General features: G+C 34.3%; 2 protein-coding genes and 1 long non-coding RNA gene across 3 annotated transcripts in view; 1 reads left to right on the forward strand and 2 right to left on the reverse strand.

Moving 5' to 3' along the window:
* Window positions 1-19: 19 nt before the first annotated feature.
* On the reverse strand, window positions 20-12301 carry LOC119632707 (serine-rich adhesin for platelets). Its single transcript, XM_038025764.1, has 11 exons — window positions 10483-12301; window positions 8803-9234; window positions 7322-8740; window positions 6103-6688; window positions 5380-5618; window positions 5132-5322; window positions 4908-5069; window positions 4436-4849; window positions 4238-4376; window positions 3804-4177; window positions 20-3711 (listed from the first exon to the last, which is right to left on the reverse strand). Exons 1-11 carry the CDS (start codon window positions 11812-11814, stop codon window positions 3429-3431), a joined length of 5571 nt encoding a protein of 1856 aa, XP_037881692.1. The 5' UTR covers window positions 11815-12301; the 3' UTR covers window positions 20-3428.
* Window positions 12302-13120: 819 nt separating this feature from the next.
* On the reverse strand, window positions 13121-17195 carry LOC119632711. Its single transcript, XR_005246806.1, has 4 exons — window positions 16765-17195; window positions 16501-16704; window positions 15246-16442; window positions 13121-15189 (listed from the first exon to the last, which is right to left on the reverse strand). It is a non-coding gene; the product is annotated as an uncharacterized LOC119632711 (long non-coding RNA).
* Window positions 17196-18694: 1499 nt separating this feature from the next.
* LOC119638622 (fasciculation and elongation protein zeta-2) overlaps window positions 18695-27637 on the forward strand; it is a 57743-nt gene continuing 48800 nt past the window's right edge. The window contains exon 1 of the mRNA XM_038039446.1: window positions 18695-19215. Within this exon, the coding sequence (XP_037895374.1) occupies window positions 18695-19215 (521 nt within the window). The remainder of the gene's footprint in view (window positions 19216-27637) is intronic.

Below are 27637 nucleotides of genomic sequence, written 5' to 3' on the forward strand. Positions count from 1 at the left end.
ATGTATATATATATATTATAAATGTATATAAAAATCGACGCCGAAAATTGTGAATTTTCAATCAATAGATTTTTCAAGTTTACATGATTAAATTATTGGGTTATTCTAATAACGGGATACTTGAATTTATATCTGTTAAATTAATATGAATTTTGTTTTTCTTTTATAAAATACCAATAATTGTCTTAAATATTTAAAAACCGAATAACCAGATTGTTTTTTACAATTAACCGGATGATCTCTTCTAAAAGAGTTACCGGTATTTCTTTATTTTTCCATTTTTTTCTTTAAACAAAAACAACTTTTGTTTGCTTAAGTTACTTCCGAATTATGTGAAGGTATTTGCTTTACAATATTATTTTATTATACTGTTCGCATTAAATTAGAGGCCCTGAACTTGATATAGATCTTTAATGCGTTTAATGCGATTTTAAGATGTTTTAAACAAGTATTCATCTACAGTTAAAAGTTACAAAGACATACTTGGCGACGTATGCAGTCCAAAGTTCAACGTTGGACATCGGAGCCAGCGAAAGTGAAACGAAAAAAGGTGATATTTTCAAACATATTGTGTTATTGATAACTTACCATCTATAACAGTTAGCAACCTCAAGTGTGACATAAATATTTATTAAATCTATTTTATTTACTATGTGTTCGTGTGTGTGTATATGTATGTCAGACCTGCTGTTGTATGCAGCAATAATCGTTTAGTATCAAACGCATCGTATCTGCGCCTAAATCCATCATGATTTTCCTAATTTTATTGGACTGCCGCCAAATTCCCAGCAGTACTTGTTATTTCCGGCAATTTATTCACTTACACTCAGCTATATTAGTTTTAATATGACAGACAGTCCACTGTTTATCCTGACGGTACCGTAGATTCTAATTTTCACTCTGTATATATATATTTTCTTCTGCCGTTTATTATATACAAGTCGAAGTTACAGATATAACCCGTCTTAGACTCAGATACCTTTCTATTTAAAATTTCATATCTAAATAGTCTTATGGGATTATATACTCAGAAGTTTGGTTGACCGCTCAATGCAATCATTCCCTCATCTAACGGCAAGCTTTGAAAGCGAGTGTATACCTTATTTATTTGCGAGGAAATGAAAATTAACGGTTGTCGAGACAAGTGAATGCATGCATACGGGCATTAATTCACATTCAACGAAAACCACAAACGTGGGCGCGCGGGAGTTTCGTGAAGTTTAACAAAATACACAAGCATATGCACACGGTAGGTAACATGTTAATTGTAGTATTATGCAAGCACGAAAGTAAAGTGAATCGTAATGCGAAAAACGCATTATTAGCATGCAGCTAAAGGAGCTATATAAGAACCACTAAGTTTTTTGTTATGGTTCCAGACACTTCACATGGGCCTATATATTATATTTTCCCATAAAACTTTTAAATGGATTCAATAAACATTTATACGGAATTGTTTCACTGCTATATGGTATAAGTTATTAATAATCATATATTTGGTTCTTTTTTTAAGTTCACGAATCATGCCACATCTTCGAACTCGGATGGTTAGATTAACGAACATTAATATTAAACATAGGCATTCGATTGATTATTTCTTATAAAATCGATCTTCTTTCTCAAAATTTGATCGGTATATATATTTTCAAGTTGCATTTGTTTTATTTTCAAGAGAACTTAGAAGAGATTATATAAAGTAACATCGATTCTATGAGAAGCACATGTGTGCAAACTCGTATTACCGCATGCCTTTTTTTGTTTTTCTCAATTTTTAATATTTACAAAAGTAGATTGTCCGAACTAATTATTATTAATCTGAACAATATGCCGTAAGTACTCTGAAATATCATTAAGTTTGTTTTCTTTTTTCTTTTTTTTTTTTTTTTGTTTCTTATGTAAAGCTTTACGAATATTAAAGTTCAGGTACTCTTAAATAATTTGAGATATGCTTTTCGAGAATAATAAGAATGAAAAGAAATGAAGGAATAGTTTTTATTGGCGCATAAATAAATGAAAGAAATGATAATTTAGTGGGATGGCGTACAATGAGCGTCCAAAACTTTCTGGGCTTAAAAAACCGGCATAAAGAAAACTGGTTGACTAAATTTATTATATGTTGTATGTTTTAGCAAACGAGCAAGTCCCACGAATAGTAACCGGCTTTATGAATTATGAAATGATGCCAATTGTCTTCTACTACCACTACCCAGTAATTAATGAATTTTTTTAGTGATAATACGAGAAAAGAACCATTTTCCCCTATACTTTACGCGTGTTTAGGGAAATAACAAAGGAACAGTTAACCAGTTAATAAAATTTGCGCGGTTTTTTTTATCAGTCTGACATTCGTGTAATAATCTTTTTTATTTTGTTTTTATTAACTATTTTCAAATTAAAAAAAAAAAAATAATAATAATAATAATAATAACAATAATCTACGCAAGATTTGAAACCCGGTTATTCGGTTCTCCTTTCACTAAAATATACAGTTTTGATAGAAAAAACCTAATTGATCTGGCACACAGTTAATCATCTACATAATATCCGACCAACCGGTTCTTTTCCATTTTAGCATTTTTTTTTTTTTCTTTTACATTTATAATTCTATTTAAAACACGCCTTCATTACATGCGATTAAACATTGTCAAGTGATGCCTATTTAGCTACACACGTGACGTTTGCTTTCAAAATTTAATGATTTTTTCTTTCTTATAAAAATGTTTGTATTTGGCTTTTTAGCATTTCATAATTTGTTTAACTTAGTATTTTCTTTTTAATCAACGAAACAACAAAACTTATGAAATATGAAAAAGCTGCATAGAATACAAAGCTCTGTGGATGTATTTTAAGCAATTTATACCCACCACCGGAAGTTCATCTTACATCAAGTCTGTTTCCTTAAGTTTGGAAAATATATACATTTTCGTCAACGTATGTATTCGAGTCAACTATATTGATGAGCAATCTGTCCTCGGCCATCTTAATTAAGTTGGCACGATATGTTGAACTATGGGCAAACACCGTGAAAAACTTTCCATCGAATATACGTAGAACACATTTACGGATAGGTCTTTGGTAAATGAAAGATACAAAACCAAAACTTTCCAACTCTAGTCAAAATTAGTTTACAACGTACGATTGAGAACGCAAAATCGCCGATAGCTAATTTTGCCCAGGTATAAAAATATGCGAATCTTTTCACAAAACGCAAGCTTCATACATTATGTGAATGTTTATATTAATACATGCATTAATCTGGTGGAATTCGTTCTTTCTTTCTTTTTTTTTTTCTTTTGTTTCTTACAATGCAGGTGGTGACCAGAAAAATATTCGATCAAACCCGAATACCTTTTGCTCTGGTTTTAAAATGAACTCTTAAATTATTGATCTAAAATTATAATATAAGTAAAATTGCTTAAATCCTATAGCTAAGGTTGTGTTTGGTCAACTAAATGAATAACAGGGGTGCTCGTAGTCATAGTAACAGTAGTCGCTGCGCTGTTAACCAGAGGAGGATTAACAACTACAGCTGGGATTGCTGAATTATTTGTAGTAACATCGTTTATATTACCTACGTTACTCGTGGTAACTGAATCGGTAGCGAGTTCACCGTTTTCCAGAGGTTTGTGGGAATAACGGCAAGATGGGGTTAAACATTTACAAGAAAAATAGCGATTTTTTACCAACCAAAATTTATCGCCATAATCAAAACTATAAAAGAAAGAAAGAGAAGTTTTAGTGAATTTTTGAAATTTTTATATTTATATATATATATATATATATATATATATATTTTAACTCACCAAATTTCTTCGCCTGCCTCTATTTCTCGACAGGTAAAGAAGGCTATTTTTGGAAAACGGTAGTCTTGGTGCTCGTAAAACACTCTAACCGGAATTATGTTCGGTTCACAGGAATGATTAAAAAAACGACTAACATTTCCATAATAATTTGCGTCAATACAATGGTTATGACCCAAATCAAAAAAATAACTGTCGTCCATTCGACGGTCAGCCTCGAGATCCGTTAAAATTTCGCCAACATATCCAGCTACAAAGCTGCCTTTAGGTACTGGTATTAAAGAGCGTACACCCCAGCCTTTAAACGAATCCTCGCATTCGATAACTTGAAGTGGTATGCGTACACCATTCTGAACCACGCGATTTTTACAAGACAGCTACAAATAAATAAAGAGAAAATAAATTTCCGACCATTTTCACTATTTCGTTTTCTTTACCTTATTGCAGCCACATACGTCATTACATTCGAATATAAGGGCTGGATCGTCATAATTAAAATCTGAACACAAACGGCCCTCGGCTGTGTACCAACATTGTACCGATGCTCCCGTACACTGACACTGATCAGTAGAACAGCTATTAAAAAAAACAATGCGATACAGTTAAAATGAATCAAGCTTCTCTTATTCACCTACCCATCCATGCATGTACAAATGCGCATTTGCGATACGCGTTTATCGATTTGCACTGAATTCTGGAGTATTATAGTATCCGTAATGTAACGAAAATCGGGCCACATAATCTGGTCCGATTCGTCAGCTGAGACACCTTCACTACCCTCAAAATTAATATCATTCCGTAACGCCTGTATAGGTCTTAATTCACGTCCATTACTTATATCTCCGCAAACAATGCGAGTACGCTGAAAATCTCGGGGATGAAAAGCGCGCATTTGCATATTAAAACCCACAGTACGGGCGCACTCCGAATCTTCATTTGGTATACAATCATAAGGCAATTCATCCGAACGATTTCTCAGTAGCAAGTCCGCACCGTTAGCTATTAAAGCTATACACAAGCGGGTACTCGAATGGTGGCAAGCAATATGCCTAAAAGAACCAAATTCAGTTTTAGTAAGTAAAAGCAGAAATTTGCCAGCATTTTTACAATGGTGTTTCTCCTTCAATATTTTGTATGTTACAATTAATACCGGCCTGCAGTAATATTGTAATGGTATCCAAATCATTGTTATGTAAGGCAGCCCAATGCAGTACAGTATTGTTATCATTGTCGCATATGTTAGGATCAGCACCCTGCTGCAAGAGAAGGCTATTTTTCGAAAAATTCTTTTAGAAAATTTTCTTTAAGCATTTAAAGACAACCTTACTTACCTTACTATGCCAGTATGACCCAATTCGGCGGCCCAGACCATAGCAGTCCACCCTCCATCATCTTGAGCATTAATAAAGCTTAAAAAATTTGAAATATTCTTCGAAGCCTTATAACTAAATACTAATAACTGGGTAATTTCTAGATTTCCAGTCTGAGCAGCTATATGCAAAACGGTGCGACCATCAGGACCCTATATAGGTTAAGGCAAAATTATCGCAACATTCGCCCTTGCTTATATGAAACCTACCTTTACCGCCAAATCAGCTCTACTTTGAGCGAACAAATTTACTAAATCGCATTTCTCTTCTTTAACGGCACACATAACCGCTGTACGCAATTCACGATCCAATACATTGATAACATCCGGGTTGGCCGCCTTACATAGCAACAAATAAGCCATTTGCAAAGTGCCGAAATGTGCCACCAAATGCAAGCAAGTGCCATTGAAAAATTCCCGCATAGGCGTTGCCACATCATAATTTGAAGCTATTGAAAATCAATTAAAAAAAGTGCATTCGTCTTGAAAACAGTTTTGAATAATCAAAAATTAAATTTTTGTTTTTGGTGAAGGTATCGGACCCATTTTCACATCACATTTCCACGTAGTAGAAATTAGTGATAAGAACGTGTTGAAATGTCGCACATCTTTTCAATATAGCTTCAGCTATGCTACAGCTATCGTGAGCGTGCATAGAGACGATCAAGCCATTTCCCAATTTGTAAACTGCATCCAAATATATATTCGACATGTTTGTGCTTTATATCTGCTTTTTGCGGCCTTGATAATTTTAGCAAGAAAATACGGACGGACAGAAATGACTAACTGGAATATATGTATAGATCGTGGGGCTCTAAAGCGTTTATATAATAACCCCCCCCCCCCCCCTCCACCCTTCCGCGACGGGCATGAATATTAACAAATTTTCGCGAGCAATGTTAGCCTTAGTTAATTTAATCTTTTTCTTCTTACCCAGTATCTCTGCTACCCTCTCCAGGTCATCGTTTTCTATAGCGTAATACATATCACGGGTAGTAAATTCAACTGCATTTTTATTACGTGACATAGACGCGGTACTTTGACGCCTTACCGCCACATTCATTACCGACTCCGGTATCAGTTGCTCATAGTTGATCATCATAGGCCGTGGTAGTGGAGGCGGCAATAGAGATGTGACTGCTGTTGTTGTTCTTAGTTTTGTTTGACCGCTCTGATTATCTATACATCCGTTAGTGCTGTTAACGTTAGTATTTAAGGTGGCTGTTGTTGCTTTCATAGTCAAACTTGCTGCCTGTATTCCGTTGCTGTTATGAATTCCGGCCATTTGCAAGGACGTGGATCTTTGCGTTGTTGAAAACACTGGCAATGTTTGGCATTTCATTGTTACCATCGACGTACGCTCCGGCGTGTCCACACCACAGTGTGGACACTTAAGGACTAATGTTGGACTAGCTTTATGACCTGCGGGCTGCTGTGGATCGTACTTACTATTAATAATAAATTTTTGGGCACATTCAGGATGAAAGAAATGACGATGTTTGCAGAGAGTAAATTTGCCCTGAAAAACAAATTGAAGTGAAAGCTAACTATTCAAGCATATGTTTTAATCCTTATTCCACATCATGTTTTTAAAGCACATTCAATCAACCTGATTTTGCAGTGATAATTAAAAGTCTTTACTTATTTCCCTGGGAAAATCTTGTTATACTCTTTTCGGTTATAACGGTTGTCTATCCGTTTTATTTGCGTTCATTTGTGCTTAGCTTCATTTTTCATCTTGAGCTTCTTCTTTCGGGGCTTGCCTAGAGACAATTTAATAATTTGGCGGCTACTTGTTGTACTCTCTACGGCTCTGATAGGGAGCCTTCCGAATTTCATAAACTGTAATTTAGTTATTACACATTATGAAATTGTCGGTATGTCTCAGGCCGCCGCGTTTTCTGCGTTCCCTTTTTTCTTCTGCTCTGCTCTCGATCAGTCTTTTTATTTACTTCATCCCCACTTAATTTATTACAATATTTTTACGGGACATTTAAACTCATTTAATCTTCCTCCTACTAAATTCTACAAGATCTAAATTAAAAATTTCAAACGCCAAATTTTGGACGTTCGACTATCAGTGGCACGAGAATGACAGTATTTTCAGTCTTCGTATCATAACACAATCATATTACAGTTCAAAGATTCTTACCTGTGTGCAGAATATACCGCAACCAGCACAGGAATTATGAGACTGCAATCGTTTCTTATGATCATCGCATAATACTAAATAGCCCACCCGTTGACTAGGACGAAATAATTGCAGAATTTCACCGTTCAATTGATTACAACATCCCACCTTCTGTTCATCGATATTATCAATTGCACAACAATACTGCGTCTCCGGAGTATTGCGTGTATAATAATTAGAGGATTTTTGGCATAAACAAATCAAGCTACGAGCAGGTTTGTTAGAAGCACCAGGAACGGTGGCGGAACTTGAATTAATTGCAACATTTCCTGTGGATTCCAAAGCATTGTTAAGCGTTTTTGGTTGTTGACAATTAATTCCTACAGATTTTTCTGCCAACTTTTGTCTCTGAGTCCGACGAGCCGTTGTACTCAAAGTTGTTGTTGTTGTGGTTGTTGTGGAAGTGGCAATGGATGTTGCAGTCATGGTGACACTGTTTGTCGATTTTGTATTATTAATTAACTGAGGTTGAGGCGTTGCTTCCTTGCCAGTTCTTATACGGAGAGTAACACTAGGTTTAGGCACTTGTACTCGAGTGGTGGGTACAAACTCCTCACTGTCACTGAGACTATCCAAATCGGTGCCATCATCGCTGCCATTACGACGCAAACCCAGCTTCTCTAAATGTTTCTCTTTTTGTTTCGCCAATTTACGTTGCTGCTTTTTGCTTAATTTGCGATCTTCCGGCGACCGATTCAAATTTAATTTCGCTGTTTTAATTTCATGCAAAAACTTGTCTATATCGGGACAGAGTTTACGTGAATTTTGTGCCGCGTCTAAGGCCGCCCCAGAATTTTCCAAATCTCTTTTAGTTTTAGCGAATAGCTTCTTTTTTATGGCGTTCGTTCCCGATGGATGGCTGTCATTGCTTCCGTCAGACTTTTCGCTTCTCTGTTTCGAAGAATTCGTATACTTGTCCAGACTGGCACTATTGTTGCCAGCACCACTTATCTGATGTGTAGGTGTGGTTTCGTTCAGCTCACTATTTTCCCAAACTTGAGCTGTAATGCGTTCAATATTTTTAGTTTCAAATTCGTAACGTAGTTCATCGTTCTCCAAAATTTTTGTGGTAGGTTTTATGCGCCTTTGAGAACGTTTCGGTACCACGGTGTCGGTGACTGGAAGAGTGGTGCCACCACGTTTATTAGACATAATATTGTGTCCATGAGGTGATACTTGTTCAGTATTATTGTTGTTGTTATTGTTATTGGAAATTTGCCGTTGTAAAAGTTTTTCTGCTTCTATTTGTACTTTAGCTTTGCGGCCACGTTTTCGCGGGGGAACTTTTTCGTCGATGGCAAAGCGCAAAGACTTTAAGTCACTCTGCGAACTTTCTACAGCTTTCAAAGTATCAACTGATTCTACTTTTTGCTCTTCCTCCTGCAAAACAATATGCAGATTTTGAAAACAAATACATTTACAGAACGTTTGCGTAAGCTTACCAAAATTTTAAAACCATCCAAACGATTACCTAATCGCACACTACGTCTCATACATTTGCCATCTTCTTCTTCATATTTCATAATGTGGCCCAACTGATCATTGTCTTCATCGTTTTGTTTACGCTTACGGCCACCGACTTTGCGTTCATTACTGGGTGAAATTTCATTCGCTGTTAGCTCTTTCGGTTGACTTTCCTGCCCTTCATTAGTATCGACTTTTCTCGCTCTACCACGCCCACGTCGAATAGGTGTTACAAGTGTAATAGTTGCTACATTATTAACTACAACAGGCTTTTCAACGTTTTCCTCTACTTCATTGGAAACTTCATCATGGGATTTTTGCACATGCTCTTCCTCATCAATATTAAAGTCAACAGATCTGCAAGAGCCACGTAAGCGACGTTGAGGACTGAGGCTTGCGGAACGGGAGGACTGAAAAGCCAAAAAAAAGGCAACTCATTAGCTTGTAGCGTAGAGATCAATGCTAATAAAACACTAATGCCACGATAATAAATTTAGCAAAAAGTAATTGATTTGAGCTTATAATTTCAAATAAGGCTCAATGGAAAATGGAGTTCATCTATATCAAGACAAATCCAATGCTAACAAATTTTGAACTAACCGGTCAAAAAGACAAAACAATTAGTAATTCGCTTGGACATGAATTCAATTGGCGAAATTTTAAATTTGTCGAAACCGGAAAGGTTCGCAATCGATCGATTGTTCCAAAGAGATAAAATGATATTTGCATAACAATATTTGAGATCTGATAAAATTTTATTCCAACTGTCGTCGCTATTCATCTGGCGAAATCTTCAAAAGAAACACACACTTCCACCAGACAGCAAAAACCATATACATACATATATTCAGCTACAAATAATAAAAAAATATTTAATTTGGGTCATAGAAAGTTACAATCCAGTAAGTCATAGTATTATATAATTTAGGTATCAAGAAGGGGAAGAAGAAGAAGATGGGATCGTTAGCAATGTTAATATCAACTAATCACATTAAGTTACAAAACTTGATAACCACTCTTAAAAAAGTGAAATGAAAGTGGATTTAATAAAATCTAATACAATCAATACATCGGTCAATAATTGCTGGGACTGGCACATAAGTGTTACCTCTAACGAAAAAAACCCATATTACCTTTGAAAAAATGCCAAACGAAAAGTTGCGTAAAAGTGCAACAGATAGCCGACATCCCAAGGACATCAAAACGCCGATATATTGCATGAAAAGTTGGGCGGGAGGAAACTTTTTGCCAAATGTCTACGACATGTATATTATATTTATATATGTACAGTGGAACAAACACAGTCGGGATCGCAAATCAGTGGTGGAAATGGCGATCAAATTTTTGTCTTATCCGTCGAGAAACTATTATAACAATACTTCGGGGAAAAAGATTTCGATCAAACGATGAGGCAATTTTGGGAGTATTACAGACTCATTCTACAAAAAAAGGTATCACAGGGTTAAAGACGCATCGGATTTATTGTGACATAATCGCGTTTTAAAGCGGACTATGTCAATTTTTTTTCTTTTTTTTTCTTACTTAGCCATGAAAATTACTGAATGTGTTATAGCTAACCTAAACGAAAATCGTATTAACCTATTAACGTACGTATTTTGCTATCATATATAAGAAATTTACAAAATTCTACTACTTACACTTTTATTAATTTTTTCATCAGTAATATTATCGACGACAGGTTCTGATTTAACGGGATTATCTTCACTACCATCTTTAGTCTTAAGAGTTGTTGGAGCATTACTGTCGGCAGCGGCGACATCATCAACGGCTAAATGCTTCGACGTATTTTCTGAAAATTTACCGACAGCATCATCAAGAAGACAAGCAACAGTGGTACATGTGTTACATTGTTCGCTTGTTTGGGAATTAACTGGATTTATATTCTCGCATGTTTGAGCGTTATCAGCAGTATTGGTAGTAGTGCTAATAGCAGCAGCAGTGGTAGTAGGGGTCGTAATAGTTGTAGCAACAACAACAAGTGTTTTGGTTGTGAGTGCCAATGACGATGTGGAGGAAGAAGAACAAGCGCTAACAGTACTTGTAGTATTTACATCAGTCGTGTATTCATTATGTGTAGTAAACGAGCAGGATGGTGATGTCGATGGCAATAACGATGATGTTAATGTAGTGGTGGTAGTGGTGGTATTATTAATTGCTGTGGTTTTTGTTGTTGCTGTTGTCATCGTTGTTGTTGTTGTTATTATTGTTGTTGTTGTTGCATTCGTTTCTTCTTGTGTAAAATTGTTATCGGACAAATTTTCTAATATATTTAATATGAATTTTTCAGATTTATCGTTAGCAGGGGCGTAAGTAGAAGACGTCGTAGAGGGAACGCAAGCAGATGATTTTATAGGGGAGGTGGTAGTGATAGTAGTTGTTGTTGTTTGCGTAGTGCATTTTGCTAATTGTTGTTGGCCTTGATTTAAATTGTTAACGTTTGTAATAATTGCTGTTGACGCGATATTTAATATTTCCTTTGAAACTGCTGTTTTTTCTGCGTTAGAACTTTGATCCACGTTTTCGTTATCAACATTCTCGATTGATTTCTCTGGCTCGTGATCTTCTAATAGTTCCTTAAAAGTTTTTTCAACGTTAGCGTTTAATTTATCTTCATCTTTTTGCAACTGCTCCTCGTCTTCTTTCTTGTCATTACTTTCATCATTTTTAATTAAGTGCTCTTCTTCCTTTATATCTTTTGTTCTGTTTTCGACCGATAAAGCTTTTATTTCTACTCTACTATTATTAGGCAATGCGCCGTTAATAGAATTATTGGAGCTTGAGATAGTATTATCATTGTCTTTGACTTTCATTATCTTCTTGTCTTTATCTTTGCTGGCAAATTGATTCTTGGACAAGTTACGCCACTTAACAGTCTTATCATCGGTGAGGTCGACCTCTGCATTCGTGGTACATTCGCTATTGAAGGTATTGGACATGCTGCTAAGCAGCGTTTCCAAGCAATCTGTCATGGCTACTGCTCTGTAAGTTACAATACTCTGCAAGCTATTTCACAATTCTTGTTCACTAATTAATTTGTTTCTTTTTTTTTTTACTTGACTTAAGATAATTCAGAAGAATATATCTTGTGAGAATTTGACGTCACTGTGGTCTTTTTGTTTAAAAAAAAAAAAAAACTGCTTAGTTATCGCACGAATTCATGCTTGCATCTTTTTACTAATAAATCATTTCCACTTTTTTTTAGTTACACTACTTTTTAGATCTAATTAAATTTTTTCCTTAATTATTTATAACTCTTTATTAATTAACACCATATCCTCTAATCTTTTTTCTGCTTCATATCAAATCTTTTTATCTCTCTTTCTCTCTCACGCTCTTGAATTTTAGGCACCTTTTTCTTATTCTCTTAACACTTTAACATCTTTTTAAAGATGATTTAAAAATATTTTTTTTATTTATTCTGCATTTTTTCTATTCTCGTCATATATTCGATAACATCTTTATTGATTATGATAATTTTTACATTTTATATTAATTATTCATAATTTTTATTGAAAGAAAATAAATACCAAAATACAAGAATTCTTTTTGTCTTATTTTTCGTCTCACATCGAACCTACGATATACGGTATCAAACCTTACGACATCTAAAGAGTACAAAACAACAGAGTTACCTACTTCATAAAAATGCATCTAATTACTACGAAGTCATAATTCATTCATAAAACGATATAATTACCTACACCAAAGTCTAAGCTTACATATTCATACATATATAAGCCTCAAAATTTAAGAATAAGTTTTTTTTTAACTTTTGTTGCAAGCCGACGACATTTTAACTTCAATTCTATTTTTATTATTTTATTTTCGTTGTAATATTAGCAGTGGTTTGATTTATCCAAGAAATTTTTGATCAACAAAACTTTCTTGCAGCAAGTATATCATCAAAATAACAAATTTTACTGTTCCTTCCCCAATTGAATTTTTTGAATACATGACATTTAAATGTTCTAAAAAATCGCTTTTTCGCCAGAAGAAGAGACTTTTCTTTTTTAAATTATTCTCCTCCTTTATCAAGCACACATCAAATAAATATAAGCAAGTTTGCAACAAAAACTTGTGGGCTATGGAAAAGTCATAATAACTCAAGCCTATCACATTTTCTATTCATATTGACCTATGGAACTAGCGTTACTTATATTGCTAAATTGAATACTTGTCTTACCATATTTAAACTGAACATAACGTTATTCTTTGTGCACGGATAGAGAGAAAATGAAAATATTCACGCTCTTTACACATTTTAACTGAAATGGCGAGTGATTAATAAAAATAAATCTCAATGATTATTTTTCAACTGTATTAAGCATCCTTAATTGTTATAGTTTAGTAACGATAAACATCCGAGTTTTTTTATCGCAAGATATTTACAATATATATGAAAAATGCACATATGCACGCACATGCACTTATGTGAAAATATGTAAACAGTCATTTCCGATTTGATTTTGGGAGAAAATTTTTATATCGCAATTTAGGAGATGAGTATTTCTAAATGGTTTTGCTACAACAAATCAAATAAAACAAAGATAAAAAAATTGAAATAAAGTTTTTTTAACCATTTTCCTATGTATGCACTATATGTTTATAAGTATATTATAGAAATAATTGCGTTTAGCACCATTTTAAATTCAAATTTTTCTAAATTTCTGTTCCTTTATCATGCTATCATATTATAACCGTCAAAGTTTTCGATTGCTTCCACTTTTACCGAAACTAACAGTAAATTAAAATTCGTGCTTTAGATTGCAATTATTTACGATTGTGAGAGTTTCAAGAGCGACGACAAACCAGTCGATCTATTAACGTTAACTCTGATTTTTATGCTAAGAGGGAAAAATAAATCAACTCTGATCAGTGAAGAATATATAAATTATGATGGGTGAAAGTTCCCAACGATTCCCATTCACTTGCATTCATTTGAAATGCCAGGAGGAAAACCTTAAAAATATATAGAAAAAAAGGCATCGTAGTTAGGTCGCTGATCCTTCAGTTCGTTTATCTCAAGCGAAGAAAAAAAACGGGCGAAATCGAAAACCATTTACACCAAGTCAGTGCCCACATCTAAGACTCTAAAAATAAATCAGTAAGAGTAAGAACACAGGGACTTGGTTAAGGAATTTTCGAATTTGAAACCGGTTAAGAATGTATTTACTTTATGAAGTCTGCGAAATTTGCTCCTTAAAACTATAATATTGTGTGGGCGTAGTTGCTTTTTGGACTTTATGAGTATTTATCAAAAAACTATTTCTTATGCTTTTAAGAACAGGCACATATTCAGCTTCTAGGATACTGCACCTGCTTCGACCGGTTAGTCCCATTTTCAATACTAATCGATGGTGAAGAACTTCCAACGTTTTTTTCGGTAGCTTCATCCTCGCATCCCGAAGAATGCTTACAGAAGACGTGACACAGACGGACAGAAATATGTTCAAAATACTCATGATGGATATGTACAAAAGATCCCGTCAAGCTGAAAGTTGCTACTTTAAACTTTTTTAACAACTATCCACTCGTCATTTGCTATGGCATGACTCCCGTTTTATGCAGGTATCTCGCCCCATAGTATCTAAGCCTGCGAAATATTACTGCAGTAGTAAGCAAAATTCTACTGGTTTGATATTACTCTCAAAGGTGACTTTATAGGTGGAGAGGTATTCACCACTGCTAAATATGCTGCAAAATTACCAAAGGTTTAGCCTTCTTTCGTGGCCGAGCCATGCCAGATATGAAAGAATGGTGCATTGATTCCTTTGGACAAACCAATAACCACGCCTTTGAAATCAGCGTAGTTACACGATGAATTTATGGTGTATGATGGGTATATAATCTATGCGAAGGAAGATTGTCGCACCAAAGCACCAAAAACAAACGAAATGAATATCAATCGTATGGTCGTTCACATGTTGGTATGTATGGTCATTATTACAAAAGCTATAAACACATGACAATCAAAATGGGTATTAAAACTAAAAGAGTCATTCAATTTATACGTGTATAGATTATTACTTTATTTCAGAAAATATCTATTAGCGATAAATACTTAGGGAAGAGTTTTCAATTGTTCGATACAAATACAATCTTGTCATTGAGCGTACATACGCTCACATATATATACGTGCATATGTGTGCATGTGTGCATATTTTGTATATTTTTGTAAATTTTTCGCAATAAAGAACCCCAAACACTCTTGTCATTAGGAATTGGGAGCACAAGAAAATTGAGAGTAATTTACAACGCTTTGGCTGGGGCTGTTAAATAATTGAAGGGCGTAACGAGCAATTTAGCACAATCGCAACACAATTACTCGCTTACTGATTTGAAACTTTTAAAATGGAAAAGGTCAAGCCAAGATTAGTAAAAGTTTATGAATATATTTACCTATATACACTTTTTTTTTCTTTGGCGGGAAGTTCCTGCTCCAACTGCCGTTCATACAATATCCATTTTGCGCAAACATACATGTTTTTCGTATCCTGCTGACGAGTTCAATAGCTCTTTACATACCATAGCATCGAAAAAAGTCTATTTTAAATCGTTTCCGCAATGGTATAAAGCATGAACATTGTTTCCACCGAAAATGGAACGTGGTTTTCGGTTTATATAAATTTTGATACACGACCAAAACTCGTAGGTCGTCTTAGATACTTTTTTTTTTAAATATCATTCTGAACAATATTAGAATAAGGTTACTAAATGCATATCTTTCATATATCGTATTTCCGCGGAAGCTTAAGATCACATCACCTGCTTTACAAGTTGTCACAGCGTAAAACCAGAAGCTTTTCTGGAATTGACATTGATTTGATGTGCTTTAACATTCACCATCGGATCATCGCTAACGCCTGCTGACAACATTCAACCCAACCCACGTTCACTTTCTCACAAATTTTAAAAGCTTAATTTGACAAATATTTAGAAAATTTTTTGAATTGTAATTCTGATCAATAATGAGCCGTATCAAGGCTACGGTTAATGAAAGCCATTAACAAGTGCTACTATTTCATCAGTACTTGTGTCTTTGCACATAGTTTCATCAACTATGCTATATACAATCGGGATTTCGTATTAAACGAAGGAGACAGAGGTAGATCTCTCTCCATACTACGAGAATACTATGCCCGTACGCGTAGTATAAAGCGTTTTTTTTTCGCTGCAGAATTTTCAGGTCGTAAGGCGCCCGTAAAATCTAACCAGAACCTTTAATTATTTCTTTCTTTTTTCGCTTTCTTCTCTGCTTATTTCCGGCCGGGAGTTGCGAGGCATCGGAATAATCTTCCAGCTGACAGAAACTTGGGAGCTAGAACGTCTTATTGCGGAAGTTTTGTCGTGGCTGCGTCGGTCCGAAATCACTGGAAGAGCTTGCTCAGAGCGGAGTTCACGTTTTGTTGCGAATATGAGGTACTGGCACGTCAAACCGAAAGAAAGAAGTTGTAGTTGCCTATTTACAATGGGTAAAGCGTTCGGGGTCAGCGTTTTTCCGAATGTCATGCATTATTTTAGGAAAATCGCTTTCGACTAATGGTTCCGTTTTATCTGGTAGCATTTCTTCAAGATCGTGAAACTGTGCATGTCTGGCTGCAAAAATAAAATTAATAATTTAACCCGTGATGTATTTGTGTGAAAAATAACCTACTTGTCCTCGCTTAAATTGTAACAACAGCTAAATTTTTGGACCTGAACATACGATCTTAACGTTTGTAATTTGGTTAAATAAATATACGCTGAACCGCCGCTAGTAATCAGTGCCAGGTGCCTAACAATCGTTTTAGCAAACGAATGATCTGTGCTTTTTGCAAGTTTTTCCGTAGGTAAGCATCCAATAAGCGGAACTTCGGCTCTGTAAATTGAGAAAATGAAGATATTTTATACGGAAATGTCGTTGCTGTATTTCACCTACGGTAATTCCTCTTCAAAATCCGTAGGACGGGTGAAAGCAGTTACATCTCTACTAGAAAAGCGCAAACAGACGTAGTCTTCGCCAAACGATTTGCTGTCTTGTCATTTACCAAAATGCAGCCGTTGTAATATCCCATACCAGGCACGACAAGAGCAGTGACCAGTGGACTAGAAGTATTTTTTTTACAAATTCCAGTTCTGTAATTCGATCTGTTACTATGCCTCCATATTCCATCAGAAGTGCTTCTAATAGAGAATATTTCCAAAGTGAAATATTTTTCGATGACAATTTCAAAGATCGTTTCCTGTTGAGAGAACTTTTCGAAGTTATCCTTCAGCAGTACTTTACGTAGACCTTTTTATAGGAACTTAATGTTTATCATATTTTAGTAATAGTACGAACAAGGAAACCAAATTTCCGTAAATCTTTTTTTTCAGACTATTTGTTTAATTGTTGCCATGAGAATAATTGTTGCAGCAAATAGGCATTTGTTTCCCGAAATCTTTTTTGTAATTTGAAAGAAAATATAAATAAATTCAAATATTTCTAATAATGCCGACAGACGATCAAAATTTTTGAAATCATTTAAGGCCTTTACGCAATCAGGTTTCATGGCCTTTTGAAGCGCGAGAATGATGTTTGCGTAGATTACTTTCAATATACTCAATTTTAATTCCCACACTTGAAAAAGTAATCAAGCGTCCTTGCGTTTAAGGTCCAAATCTTAAGGTGACAATTTAGAAGGACAGTTTCATTAAATTTTGCAATCGGTTGTAAAAAATTTCGATCAAATAAAAAAATACGACGATAACACAATCTCAATTTAACCATATTCTGCATTTACTCGAAATCAATTCCGCAAAAATAACTGTTCACACATTTTTGTATATGTACGGCATATGTGCGTACCCCGTATGGTTTATAAGTTTTTCCCGTGACAAAGATCTCCAAACACGCTGACCATTGCGAATTCTTGACAATATTAAACAATAACGACCGATGATGTCGAATAATCGTTAAGACTGTTAAATTACGATTGAGATGTATTCTTATTGACCATTCGTCATTTGAAGATAACAATCAATTTTTTTTTCTTGTTGAACACTTGACAATGTATGAAATTGCCGAAATGAAAGATTTAAACAGTGACGCCTACTTTACATTAAATCTATTAAAAACATGTATTTGAAAACGTAATAATATCTCATCATATTATATTTGTTGAAAAATCTAAATTTTTGCTAGATATAGTTATCAAGAGGACTCTAATAAGCCTCTAAACAAAAATTAATCAATTTAATAAAAATTGCGGCGAAATCATAGTTTAATTGTGCGGTAACTCTGTTTAGGGACGACGTATAGTATGTCGGTAAGTTTCTGTGAACTTTTTTTATGCTACTTTCTTCACTTACTATTTAGTCTTTATTTTGCTTTGCTGAAAAGCGTTTGATTTTAGTGAGTCCGCTCGAATTTGTAAAGCATTTTTTTGAGTGAGAAAAGAGAGTAAAAGAGAAATTTTAAGACATTTTCATTTTGAACGAAAAATAAACAAACATATTGTCCAAAATATAATCAACGGCGAAAAATTATACGTCTTATAAAATAAACATCAAAAAATACTAAGTGTAACAAATTCTTATTAGAATTTTTTTTAAATAAAAATATAACACGCACATATACACACGCATATAAAAACACCCCTTAAAAAAGAAAAATTCGAAGGGGAGGCAAGTAAGAGAAAAAAAAAAGAAGAGACAGTAAATAAATGTAGTGGTCTTTATATTAGTGTTGGTGTTCCTTTAGTAAATTTAAAGGACAAGTGAATAGTATAAAAGAAGTTATTGCAGAAAAAAATTGTTTATTTAATTCAAAAATTGCAAAAAAACTCTACGTTTATTAATAAATTCTGTTTAGTGCGCCTTTCCGGGCCATGCGTGACCTCGGCTCTAAGATGGCCGAGCTTAAATTTGAGGCTCCTTTGGCAAAACTTGACGAAACCGATGACTGGGCTGGTTGCGATTATATCTCCAATCAAAACACACTAAGCGATTCTTTAAATTTAAATCTCAAAGATCCTTTGGCTGCCCAGGAAAATAAGATGCGTTTGTTAGAGGAGGCCGTACGTGATGCTCACGTCAGTAAAAATGGTTCACCATTTGCTACTGGAGGTCTTAGTCCCAATTGTAATAGTTTGTTAGCTGCCGAAATGGGTTTCGATGGTTTTGCTGGCGGTGATTGCAATAACGAAATGACTTCTGGCATGGGCAAGGCCGCCTCATTTTCTATGGAAACTGTCGACAATTTCGGCGAAACATTCGGTGGCAGCTTAGAAGATTTGGTTAATACGTTCGATGAGAAAATCACCAAATGTTTTGGTAACTATGAAGAGAACGTAGAAACATTGGCACCCGTACAAGTCCGAAGCCAGGAAGAAATTATGAATGAATGCCAGTAAGTTTTAAATTTAAAATTCATTTATTTTTGTATTGATTTTGTTCTGATTTTGTTTTACAACATTTATTGATATTGGAATTTCTTAAAAATAAACGCTGGTTTGTCCTGATTTACTTTGCGTTAAGGTATAAATTTTGCTCCTTTTCGCAGCGCCTGCGCTTTGCTGTCAATAAGTTTTATAACTTTATTCTATTAAAACATAAAAAGAGAAAACGACGTAATATTAGGTGTTCAGGTTTCTTGTATGTGCATTAGTTAAGCGCTGATTGTGCCTTGTATCTGTTATACATCTTTACTCTAAGCTTTTTATGAGAGTATTCCTTTGCTCTTTTGACTGAAATCAATAGAGATATGTGTTTGTACGCGGATATCTTGAAAGTAGAATAAAAATGTTGCTAAAATTTATACAGAGTTTTTTTACTAGTTAGCCTTTTATTGAAATTCTTTGCCGATCGTTCGATTTTTCTCGCTTGCTATATGGTATATTCCAATGCCTTCTTTTTAAAACCAAAATCGTAACGGCTAGCATGCCGCATTAACGGTTGTTATTGACCAATGGTATCTGGTGTCGTTCTTCAGACGACAGATGTTCTCCTTTACCTTACGCTTTTTGTGAAGATATTTTCATTCGTCTTCTTGGCTTGCAGCGATTTTGCCTACCAAGAGAATCATCGATTGATTAATCGGAAAATCTTTATCATCCTGGCTTAAGATTCAAGATTTTCATAATTTGCAGAGTTGCGCGCCGTTGTTTGATTAAACCTAAACTTTCTAAAAAGAGGAGAGACAATTTCGCGACGCTACTTCGAAAGAAGTGTGACATAGTCTGATATGAATAATGACATAATAGCAAAACATAGATAAGTAGCATAAATGAATGGCAAAAGTAAACAATACGGCCTTGAAAAAAGTAAGACATCACCTCAAAAGAATCATGATATAATCTCAAAGGAAACAAGACATAACTTTAAAACACACATGACTTATCCTTAGATGAAGCCTGACATAAATTCGAAAGTAGTTCAGCATAACCATAAAGCAAGAGTGGAAGGAAAATAGTTGTGAAAAGAACCGATGCGGCGATTGAACTAAATTATAAAGAAAAATTTTGAAATGAATCTATGGAAAGCAGCTTTGTATTGCTGCTAACAAGCCCCGGCCCCCTGTATAAACAAACAACACTGACTAGCAAAGCAAACATAACCATGTGCATAAGCATACCTTAAATTTCAGTTTACCTTAAAAAAAAGGTCAAGTATAATAAATGTTCTGCCAGAAGCGTTAACTCATCCATGTATTGCCGCAGTGAAGACTTGCATAAATAATATTCGATTGACATACAAAGTAATTTAACTAGTGGTTGCCTAGGAAACATTGTTGTGAATGAAAGTGTATAGAACTACATGTTTATCTGATGCCACATAACTCGAGCAATAACAACAATAACAAGAGCCAAAGCATAATATCTCAAACAACAACAAGTCTTACATTTATGGGGAACCATTGAAATGTGCCGGTTATGTAAAGGATGATAAGTAAAACGCAATAACAGAAACAAATATTTTGTTGTTTTCCAGTTGCTAGGCTTACAAAATTTACATTCACTACTTTCCGTTTCCCCTAATAGCTAATAGTAAACCATATAACCAATGGAAAGTACCTTTGGTACCTTTCGCTGTAGTCTTGACAGTTTAGTTACTTAACCATTACCATTAGCGAATGCAAAGCTAATACATTCGTAAATTACTCTTATTTACCAAAGTGTAGTAAATAAAAAATTCTCTTTGCAATCTTTAAAAGCACGTTTTATGGCCCCGATATGATTCAGCCTTCGCTGTTCCGCTCGCGCGTATGCGTCCCAGTCGAAGGCATACGAACGTATACCGGCAATAGATGTCAAAATTATTTTGCGGAGATTTTCATCTTCAAAACGGTTATCATTCGCCGCCAGGGCCAGGCAACAGGCGTAATTTCAATAATGATTAAGGACATACCTGCAGATATTTCAAAGATTCTTGCGCAACTGAGATTTACTCCAGCTGTTAATTACTGCAAAAGTCTGAAACGTGCTTAACATTGTTTTTTCCTCCGGCGGGTTCTTTGTTCGTTGAATTTCCGACTGAGATAAACGACGAAGTAAATGATTGGATAAATTTGATCTTCCTTTTACAAAAGCTCTCTGATAGCTTTTTGAACATTTTACAAGTTCTTGTGCTATTGTTCTAAAATTTCGTGCAAATACGGTCATTGCGCAAAAGAAACGGCCGATCGATTAAATAACAAAATCACAACTAATAGAAGGAGTTTACTTTTGCGAGGCTAATGGGTTATTCCAGATTCGCTTTAAGCTTTTCATAATAATTCGTTTACCGTTAACTTAATTCTTCAAATGCATTTAAGAAAGGGAAACGAAACGGTCAGCCAAAAGCATTTCTAAATAATTAATAGGTAAGCGAATGGATTCCAGCTGTTCTTTTTTTTTTTTTTTTTTTTTTTTGATAAAATTTAACGGTATTTGAAATACATTTTAGCCGAAGCTTAACAATCGATATATGCATCAGCATTGGGCATCAGGTTTGGCAGGCGACGAAATACCCATGCATCCATTTTCGCATATGTTCAACTTCTGTGAACTTATGACTGCGTTGATCAGAATAAACGGTAATCGGAAGATGCTACGTGTAAAGGGGGAGTATCTCAAGCTGCGACAAAAATGTATTTCAAATAAATAAAAAAAAATTTTAATCGTTTTCATGGATTGAAAGTTTTGCGCAATATTTCGAAAACTACTTTGTAACTGCTTTGTAGTTGATTGCATTTTCATTCCAAGTCAATTTAATCAAGCTTTAGCTGCATTTTTTTTCATATCTCTCTAGGATTCATACATATCTAAAATTTCGGGAATTTATTTATACACCCAATGAAATTATTCTGAAAATATATTTTTAAAAATGACTCCCTATAAAATTCTCATAAATTTTCTCGCTTATTAATTTGCTTGACACGATACACCAATTGGTTGCGTCTTGGTTGAATTCTTTTTTTTTTTTTTTTGTTTTTTTGTTTTTTTGTTTTTTTCTATTCTACTTTTGCATTCTTCACCACTCAGGCAATCGTTGCACTCATCTTTATCGCTGTTAAAGTTTATTGCAGACAGTACAACATTTATTGCACTTCTATGTGTATAACTTCAGCCACACTTTAAACACTTTTCAGCATTGTATCCCATAATACAACTGACCGTTCAGTGCGGTTTTGCCGCTGACAAATAATCTAGATTGGAATAACAATGCATAAAAAATCATCAACTTCCTGCTTAAGCCCTTAATTCCCTCGTATATGTAGATGCTTTTATTCGTGCATTCACTCCAATGGTTAAATAATCAGATAAATATATGTTGGAAAAAAAAGAAAAAAAGAAAAAACCAACTATCATGTATTTCTTATGACTGAAGAGATTGAAAGAAAAACTTCCTGAATTCAGGTCAGTTAAGAAAAAAAGAAAAGAATTTTACATAAAAACCATCATAATTTTATAATAACTATAAGATTGACTCTTTATCCATCATCGGCCGGATGAGAGTTAAACAGTGGACACCTCAGATGTCCTAATAAGAGTAATGGCATTTGTTTAATTACTAAACAGTACAATTGATGACTTGATTTGTAATTGCATGCACAAAGGATGCCTCTCGTGTTAAGATAACTTCTGCCCTGTAACCGATAGCTTGAACTTTGAATTATCTAAGGCACTGTATTTGGCCGGTTTTCACTAAAGATGGCTTTACGCCATCTATCAGACTTTATTAGCGGAAACTTTTTAGATGATCGTTTCACACTTTATTCAAGTTGAGAATAGTCTGACGAGCAACGCAACTAGTATTATGTTTCACGCAACCAGATAATTCAACCAGTAAATCGAGTCAAGTTTGACCTCGAGATCAGAATTGGTTTAGCATGAGCAAGTTTACTCTCTGCCTTCAATACCTATCTTATGGCGTCCGATGGCACATTGAGTTTATTCGATAATCGATAGTTAAAGCACCGTAACGAGTGTAGAACGATTTCCATTTACGTTGGGCATACTGCCGCTCAAGTTGCAGACTAAGAAAGTGTTAGGTATGAGCAATCCTTCTAGCAAATCTGGTCATAGTCAAGGCTTAAAAGCATGAGCAGTGATTGGTCGGGTCTTTAAAAACAATATTTAGATGAGTAACTATGCAAAGGTGAAATGGTTTGAGCCAAAGAAAACATATCCTTTCCATTACACAGCTGCCGTTCTTCCGCTTATCGCTTAAAGGGGGTGACGTTCGACGAGTATTACGACAATTTGTTTCATATTCATTTCAAGATAATTTACGATTCGAAAGAAATCTTGCTTGCGCGCAACACTGTAATTGAAATCGTTAGCTATACTTAGTTATTATAAGATGCTGTTTGCCCTTAATGTATATATAATATATTGTTTATATATATATATTTATTTATATTATATTGTAATGTATATAATTAAGATCTATAAACAGCTTAGACTTCAGCAAATATTGTAGAAAATGTATTTTAACATTGTTTTTGTAACTCTCTAAAGGCATGTAAGCGGAAACCTCTAGCAATATATATATATATATATATATATATACATTTGTATGTGTTTGTGTGTATGTGTCGTTTGCCGTTTGCTGTTTTTTATTTCTTTTTGCTTCCACATAAATGTAAACCAGATTCCATAGTGTGCACTTATGCATTCTGTGAAGAATCTCCAGCAGCAAACCAAGCAAAAGAAAAGAAAAAAAGAAAAAGATTTTAAGACAGCAAACGGTTAAAGACATCAAGTGAAAATTATAAAGAAACTTAAACGTGATTTATAATGAAAACAGAAACCACTATCTGTATGCCGCGATATGGAGGTTCGGTTATTGAGAAATCCCTGAAGTTGCGTTGTGTTCTCTTTCCTTTTCGAACACATATGGAAAACAAGTTTTATGGCAGTTAATTTTCAATAACCATGTTATAGCGGTTGAGTAATGATTAAGATGATGATGGTGATGATGACGATGATGACGATGATGTTACTATATTGCTCCCACATTACTGTGTTATGTCTGCTCGCAATACTTGTTCTTAATAATACTTGTTTTGTGGTTGACTCCAAAAACAGGCCAAAAAAGGAAATCATAGAAATAAAAAATAAGCGAAAAACGAGAAGAAATTGTATTTATATGTTGGCTGATAGTTGGCTGACGTATTATATATATTAATATAAATAATATATATATGTACATAATTGGTAGAAATATGCACATATTGTGTATTTAGTTAGTATACATATATATAGCTAATTATATACGTATGTATAGGATCATTTTATTTACATAATTAATTCTATTTGAGAGGTATCTAGTAGTTTACACCTTTTTCTCCAAATTTTCAATATCGTAGCACGGACAATCTGCCCTGAACTTTGTTAGAAATAATTCGATTTGTTCTCTGGCTCTCTGCGTTATCGTCATACTCTTGAAGCCATACCTCAAATTGACTCAAAGACAACATTGATTGTTGCGAGTCAGTCTTGTTCAGTTCAAAACAATTAGATCTAATGCCTCATTACACATTCAAGTTTTGTGAATGTACTAGCATTTCATATAAAAGATCAGCTAAGCGAATACCAAAATCTTATGAAAATCATGAAAGCTAGGGGGGTGGGGGTTGTAACGTTTACAACGCTCACAAGTAAGTCTCAGAGATGCCATCGTGGCCAAGTCAAAGATAAATTGAGATCATGTCTATTTTACGTCAAATACAGGAATGAAAATCTGCAGATATATTCTACGAATAATTTTACTGTGCCTATAGAAAAATGAAAGAAACGGGCCACGGCCGCGACAAGGAGGAAGCTTCAAAGACCATATAAATTTTGTGTATCCTTGAGCAGCATCAACTACCGCGTCCACCTAGGCAAATCAGTTCATCAGTCTTTCAAAAATCAAGCTGTGATTTTCAAATTTGATACGAACGGTGCTAGCTTTTTTTAGCGATTTGCTATTAATAATGATCGAAATCGGACAAAGGACACGCCAATAGTAAAAAGTCGAAAAAACCTAGTTTTTTACCCATGACTCATGAACGACAATATATCACGAATAGCGGTAAAAATTGTCACTCTCATTCTCCAGCCTGCGTATAGAAAAGGAAAGAATCGTCCAAACCCACCCAATATTATAGAGTATCAAAAATTCATTTTTTTTTTTCTGTTTTCTTTGCAAGCTTATAAAGTAAGTAAGTAGGACTTTTTGTAATTAAAAAAACTGCCTGCTTTCAAAATCTTATGAAACTTATTTAAAAAAAAAAAAAAAAGAAGAAAGATTTATAATTAAAAAAGAGGAGATACATGTACATAAAAAGGCAAATATAAATGTCGTGTTAGAGGTGTAATAAAAAAAAATAAAAAAATAAAAAAATAAAAGAAAGTCGCCTCATAAAATTTGCAATAAAAAGCAAACACAAAAAGCATTTTAATGAAACTTAACTTCTCTAGCATGTTTGTTTAATGTTAATGCCCTAACAATGTTACAATTTTATTACATAAATAACTTTGTCATCGATTTTTTCTTCTCTAAATTTGGATATGAATGAGATACTGTACTTATGGCCTTACTTCTGGCATTGCTAACATAAATTAATTTATGTTCGTTATACTTAACGAACAGGCGGGCAATTCGATCGAGAAGTCTGGGGAGACGATTATTATTCTTCATATAGAATACATTGTACGGGAATTGTTCCAGCGAATCTATGCATATACATATATAGCAGTATCAGGGCAATCTTCAAGTCTATAGTTTATAATGGAATGGAGAAAGAGAAAAAGTCTATAAAGGCAGTAAAGGCAAAAAAAAAGCGAAAAAAAGAAAAAAAGATTTTAACAAAGACCTGCATTAACTGCCTATATATATTATAAATATGAAAAGGGTTCAGTTACCAAGTCAACCAACATTTGAAGAGTTGTTTACATTGTATTTGTGTGTGTGTATCTATATGTGTACATATATGTTTGTGTGTTCATGTTTGTTTATTTATTTATTTATTTTTTTTATTCTTTCCATTTTTCCACCTTTTTAATTTTTCTCAATGACAAGCCTTTTGCTCGTATGGCTGGCTGGCTGGCTGGCTGGTTGGTTGGCTGTTTTTGAATTTTTAAATGTTACGGAATCTGTTCGTAATTGTACTGCTGCGAGTATACTAGGAATACCTATACAAATTCATACAAATTCTTTTACATTATCTATATACGTATATATATATATATATGTGTGTGTATGTATATATATATTCATGCATGCGTGTAGGTGTACGTACGTACGTACGTACGTACGGTATCTATTTTGTTTTCTTTAATACTGTCTCATAATTTTAGAAAATAAGAAAGTCTATAAAAAAATGTTCATTAAATTTTCTACATCAGCGTATTTTAATATAACCACTGGCTTAGAATGGAAATGCATGCACAGGTTGTTGTGTTTTAAAAGTCTTTTCAAAACATAAGATGAAAGAACTCATGCGGTGTTAATTTCTAGGCAAACTTTGTTTTCTTTTTTAAACGCTTTTGTTGTTGTTGTTTGGTGGTGGTTTAGATAGTTGAAATCTCTTTTTTTGTTTCTCTTATCTTCAAAGGGCGGCTATATATTTTGTCATAAAAATTGTTGCTTTAAACATTTCATTTTGCTCATCTTTTATCCATTAGATGCCTGTCCTTTTTTTTTTCTACTTTGCACTTTTTGCGGTCCAGTACTGTACAGTATAGTAAGTTTGTGCGGATATATGCAACACCGAAAAGGACTTGGAATAAATCTAACTTTTTTTTTATAATGGTCGATTCAGAATCATTTCTAGCGAATCTATCTCAAGTCCCTCTCTCCCTAACTTTGTCTGCCTACCTTGTGTTCAGCCAAGAAATCGTAACTTTTAAAATATTTTGATGAAATTCAAGACACCGACGTGTTCGGATCGGACCGCTTCATTTATTTTGGGAAGTCATTACATGAATAACGGTATTGAACGTAAGACTGGGTAGGGTATTTAATGATGGACCGTGGTCCATTATTATATTTTCATTTGTTTAATCAGCGTAAATAATAACTTTCAGATTTCGTACAGTCGCCACGGTTCGAATAGGAAAATTTTGAAGTCTTTCGTAGAGTAAAAAAAAGAAGTTAAAAACAAAACGTTTGTTTGTAAATTCGTATCTTAATTTAATTTAATTGTAACCCGAATTTTTTATAATCTGGTTCAACTTTCTCATTATGATATTTAGTAAAATTGCATCTTCCGTCGCCTTGCTATCGCTGTTATCGTTGCCTTGACAGTCTCATAGCAAGGGTGTGAAGTTATATTTAAATATAACTAGCAAAGACACAAACTA

This window comes from Glossina fuscipes, unplaced genomic scaffold (assembly GCF_014805625.2).
Source record: "Glossina fuscipes isolate IAEA_lab_2018 unplaced genomic scaffold, Yale_Gfus_2 0, whole genome shotgun sequence".
Lineage (NCBI taxonomy): Eukaryota > Metazoa > Arthropoda > Insecta > Diptera > Glossinidae > Glossina > Glossina fuscipes.

What these genes read in the sequence shown, in the direction of transcription:
- LOC119632707 (XM_038025764.1), bottom strand. Translation starts at nt 11,814, where the DNA reads ATGACAGATTGCTTGGAAACGCTGCTTAGCAGCATGTCCAATACCTTC. An exon ending in TGGATGGTTTTAAAATTTTG is followed by an intron (nt 8,741 to 8,802) that starts GTAAGCTTACGC and finishes ATTGTTTTGCAG; the next exon opens with GAGGAAGAGCAAAAAGTAGA. An exon ending in ACGTATGTGGCTGCAATAAG is followed by an intron (nt 4,178 to 4,237) that starts GTAAAGAAAACG and finishes ATTTATTTGTAG; the next exon opens with CTGTCTTGTAAAAATCGCGT.